This window comes from Accipiter gentilis, unplaced genomic scaffold (assembly GCF_929443795.1).
Source record: "Accipiter gentilis unplaced genomic scaffold, bAccGen1.1, whole genome shotgun sequence".
In the NCBI taxonomy this organism is placed as follows: Eukaryota; Metazoa; Chordata; class Aves; order Accipitriformes; family Accipitridae; genus Astur; species Astur gentilis.
This window is the reverse complement of record NW_026060847.1, coordinates 524,498-529,126: the sequence shown is the minus strand read 5'-3', so window position 1 is coordinate 529,126 and position 4,629 is coordinate 524,498. Positions and strand designations below refer to the sequence as shown.

General features: G+C 51.1%; 1 protein-coding gene across 1 annotated transcript; it reads right to left on the bottom strand.

Annotated features, from left to right (window-relative positions):
* Positions 1-2,064: 2,064 nt before the first annotated feature.
* On the bottom strand, positions 2,065-3,066 carry LOC126036960 (olfactory receptor 14A16-like). The gene has a single exon (XM_049797187.1). The coding sequence runs from the start codon at positions 3,019-3,021 to the stop codon at positions 2,065-2,067; it is 957 nt and encodes a 318-aa protein (XP_049653144.1). The 5' UTR covers positions 3,022-3,066.
* Between the last annotated feature and the right edge of the window lie 1,563 nt (positions 3,067-4,629).

Genomic DNA, 4,629 nt, shown 5'->3' with positions numbered 1-4,629 from the left:
CCACCACAACAGAATCTGAGAGAAGTGCCAGTAAGAAGCGACTGAGCAACACCCAATGTTCTGGCTTCCTAGCAAGGAGTCTCTCCTGTGTGTCACCTCTTCTCATGAAAGGAACAGGAAAACTGTCCATCCCATGGAGCTCTGCAGAAAGAAGATGGAGCTGTACATAGTGTGAAGCGATATAAGTGGTATCAGCAGGTGGAGAAGACTCCTGTAGGGAAGGCTTAAAGAGGGAGCACTCTGTTTTCACCCAGATAAAATAAGAGACCAAGCAGTGTCCTCACATGATGGTTAGAAATGTCCTGAGATAAAAGAGCATGGATGAGAGAAGGTGCGAGAGATTTGGTTTGCAGAGTTTTGAGGTAGTACTTTCTGTGTCTGAGCAGCCTGAGGTTTGGAACTAAGAAATATATCAAAGCTCTTGAGGACATTTTGGAATTAGTGGAACTATCACTACTAGCAGTAACAGGACAGTGCTGAAAGGGAACTCCTTTGTACTCTCAATGATGAAGTAAGGCTATTTAATTTATTTTTTTTTTACATGACAAAAATAGCTATGCGTTCTTAGTGATTAGCCTCTGGTATACAATTCTTAGAACAAGTGTCCATGATGGCAACTCCGGGCAGCTGCTTCATGGCCCCCGTCAGTGCCCTGTCCCTGTGCTGGCCCAGCCCCACTGCCCATACACGGTCCCACAGCCCCACTCTGCAGGCACAGCATGGGAAAGGGAAGAGTCAGGGGTGGGGAACATCCCCCCATTGTGATCCCAATGATGGTCTTCAGGTCATAGTTGCCCCATGACCCTTCTACATTTGCAGCTTCCCCAGCACTCGACCCATGCCCTGCCCCAGACTTCTGCCAGTTGGGTTTTGCAGACAGCTCTGCTCCAGGATCTGCCAGGGTCTGGGGAAGGAGAGAAGAAGCTGGGCAGGGCTGTCTGTTCCACCAAACCAGCCTTTGGACCACCAGGAAGATAGAGGTGGCCTCAGCAAAACTCACCCATAAACCTGGGGAGACCATCAAGTGCTGAAAATGGCAAATGAGAGATGCTGGGGGTGACAAAGGCCCTGAGCCACCTTCTGTGTCTGTCCACACCACCAAAGCAGAGACTTCCCTCCTCCTCTCCCAAACACCTGCATGTCTTCCATGCTTTCAGTAAGCCCTGGCTCTGAACAACAAAACCCCGCTGTGAGTCTTGCCCTGCATAGTCATACACTACAAGCTCAGCAGTGATGATTTTCTCCCCTGGGCACTTTCCAGCCCAGACCAGCTCCCTGTAAACTCTTCCCACTGCCCTTGACCTCTGTCCAGCTCCCCTGCCCTCTGCCCACCACAACCCAGTCTGGGCTGGCCCCACAGCAGTGCCCACCACAGGGTCCTGCAGAACTCTGGGCACTCACCCCACAGCCCCAGACCCTCTGAAGGGCACAGCAGCTCCTCAGGAGTAGAGAGGGGTGAGCCCCAGGGGTGGGGGGCATCTGTTGCACATGGTCTGAGGAGATCCCCTTGTACGAAGAAAATGCTGCAATGGAGGCCAGCTCTGTCACAGAAGTGCCCACCGCCTGTCCTTGACTGTGGCCACAGGCCTGCCACACAGCAGGACTCTAACCATGCTTGAAGAGCACTCAGGCCTTCTACCACCCCAAGGGTTCAGAAGGAAAGCATGGAAGTGGGAAGAGAGCAGCTCGGGAAAGACCAAGCTCTGCTGATGCCTGGCTGCTGTGCCAGGAATCTTTTCTTCTTCCCCTCTGCAGACAGGCACTGCTCCCTGCAGCTGCAGAGAAGGTCTTGGAGGAAGGATCTTGGAAAAACAAGTCACTGTAGGGCCATTTATTTGGTTAAACTCATAGAAGGTACGGCTCCGCATTTGCACAGCCTGCGGGGCACACAAAAGCTGGATAGACTGTAAATTAGAAACCAGAGAAGAAAGACATTTCTTTGTGGAAAGCATTCAGATAAGTAAAACAAAGCAAAAATGAACCAAAAAAACCCCACACTCAGAACCCCAAATCAACTTAGGACAACCATCAGAAGACAAGCTATACTAAGATATATTATGAGTCCTATGCAAAGGACAACAAGCAGATTATTCCTTTGGAAAAACATCCATTGATTAGTTTTCTCAGGGCATCCTTGATCTCATGGTTTCTCATGCTGTAGATGAGGGGGTTCACGGCTGGAGGCACCACTGAGTATAGCAATGCCACCGCCAGGTCCAGGGATGGCGAGGAGATGGAGGGAGGCTTCAGGTAGGCAATCATGGCAGTACTTATAAACAAGGAGACCACAGCCAGGTGAGGGAGGCATGTGGAAAAGGCTTTGTGCCGTCCCTGCTCAGAGGGGATCCTCAGCACAGCCCTGAAGATCTGCCCATAGGACAGCACAATGAAAACAAAACATCCAACAGCTAAACAGACAGCAACTACAAGTACCCCAACTTCCCTGAGGTAAGCACCTGAGCAGGAGAGCTTGAGGATTTGGGGGATTTCACAGAAGAACTGGTCCACAGCATTGCCTTGGCAGAGGGGTAGTGAAAATGTATTGGCCGTGTGCAGCACAGCATTGAGGAACCCAGAGCCCCATGCAGTTGCTGCCATGTGGACACAAGCTCTGCTGCCCAGCAGGCTCCCGTAGTGCAGGGGTTTACAGATGGCAGCGTAGCGGTCATAGGCCATGACAGTGAGAAGAAAATACTCTGCTGACATCAAAAAGAGAAACAGAAAGAGCTGGGCAGCACATCCTGGGTAGGAGATGGCCCTGGTGTCCCAGAGGGAGTTGGCCATGGCTTTAGGGACAGTGGTGGAGATGGTGCCCAGGTCGAGGAGGGAGAGGTTAAGGAGGAAGAAGTACATGGGTGTGTGGAGGCGGTGGTCACAGGCTACGGCGGTGATGATGAGGCCATTTCCCAGGAGGGCAGCCAGGTAGATGCCCAGGAAGAGCCAGAAGTGCAAGAGCTGCAGCTCCCGTGGGTCTGCAAATGCCAGGAGGAGAAACTGGGTGTTGGAGCTGCTGTTGGACATCTGCTGCCTCTGGCTGTGGAGCACTGAACAGGGGGGCAAGGGCAGTGACAAGTTAGGGCATTATTCTTTGAGCAATAGCAACGCTATTTCTCCTACTACACGTTCAGAGCACCTTTACTATTGCAATGATATTTTCATTTAGCTCCATTCCTGGAGCTCTGGATGGTGCTGGCTGAGTGTGCCCTGAGGATCAGGACCTCTGCCTACTGGTTGCCAAGGAATCATCTTTGCTCTGCAGCAGTGGGTTTCTGGGAATGGTTTCTGTCAGACCTGGTGTTTGAATTGGTCAGATGAAAGCACTACTAATATAAATTGGTTGTCAACATCAACACTCCCAGGGCTAAGAAAACACAATCAAAGCATTGTTTGGGGTGGCGGGGGGGGAAAGGGGGGATAAGGGGTGGTGTTTACATCTCTTCCCCATCTCACCGTGAGATTTTCTGGGATTTCAGAAAAAACTCATCATTTCTGCTACACTCAGAGAAAATAAAGTGGGTCCTGTGAGGAAAGAGTTCTGCCTGTGGCTTAGGGGAGCTGATCTGTCACTCTGTCTTGTTGCTAGATACCCTGAGCTCTCACATTACTGAGATGGAGGGTAATCACCCCCCGATGTTAACCTGAAAAGAATCCAGGCAATACTGAGAGCAGGGACATCCACTGTCCAACACCAAGTGACTCCCTCTTTCTTAAGGTCTCTGCACCCCACTTCTTGCCAAGGATACACATGGTTCATTTCACAAACCCAGCAGCATTTCCTCAGTCATAGGGTCTCTGTGCATCTCCATGGGGCATTCAGGTAACACCAAGATGCTATGGGACAGACCTGCATCCTGGAGGGCAACTCACATCTTGGAAAGACACCCCAAGAAAATAGCTAAGTGTCCTGATGATGGTATCTCAGGATGGGAGAGTAGCTCATTTCCTAGAGAATGACACAGGCTAAGTTGCCTACAGCTCCTCAGCTTGGAGGAAAGCTTGGACACCTGTAACCTTGTTCCCATGGACACAGCTGCATGGGAGGACCCACAAGATCAGTGTGTGACTCTGCAGCTGAAACTCCCACCCCAGAGAAACAGACAGCAGGAACAAGGTAACAGTAGCAATAACACAGACTAGCGGAGAAGCAAGGAAAAATAGGGTGAGGGTCTGGCTCAGAGAGGCAAAGGCAGAGGCAGCCAGGCACTCAGGAAAGAGTTACCCTTACCCAGCTGTACATGCCACCTCCCAGACACCAGCACAGCCAGGCAGTTGTTCCCAGTCCCTGTGCTCTACTTCAGGAGGCTCCTCTCAGACTTACTGATCACTCCAAGTTACAGCTCAGGAGTCTCAGGGACTTGTTCAAGCATGACAGCTCTTTTTCCATTCCTTCCCCCAAATTCCCCCAGAGTAGGAAACTGAAAACAAAGACTCAAGAAGGATCCTTATGATATAGTAGTCCCTGCTTCGACCTTCCCCTTGAAAAGTGCCCTTGGAAATGTCCTTGGGATGATCTGGAGCTGAGAGCTGCTCTGACCCACACAGCACCCTCTTGTCAGCAGAAGGACCCTGCCCTGCTGGGGATTGCTTCTTCCACCCACAGCTTCTCCCCACTCTGCTGTTTACAGTTCC

What these genes read in the sequence shown, in the direction of transcription:
- LOC126036960 (XM_049797187.1), bottom strand. Translation starts at nt 3,021, where the DNA reads ATGTCCAACAGCAGCTCCAACACCCAGTTTCTCCTCCTGGCATTTGCA.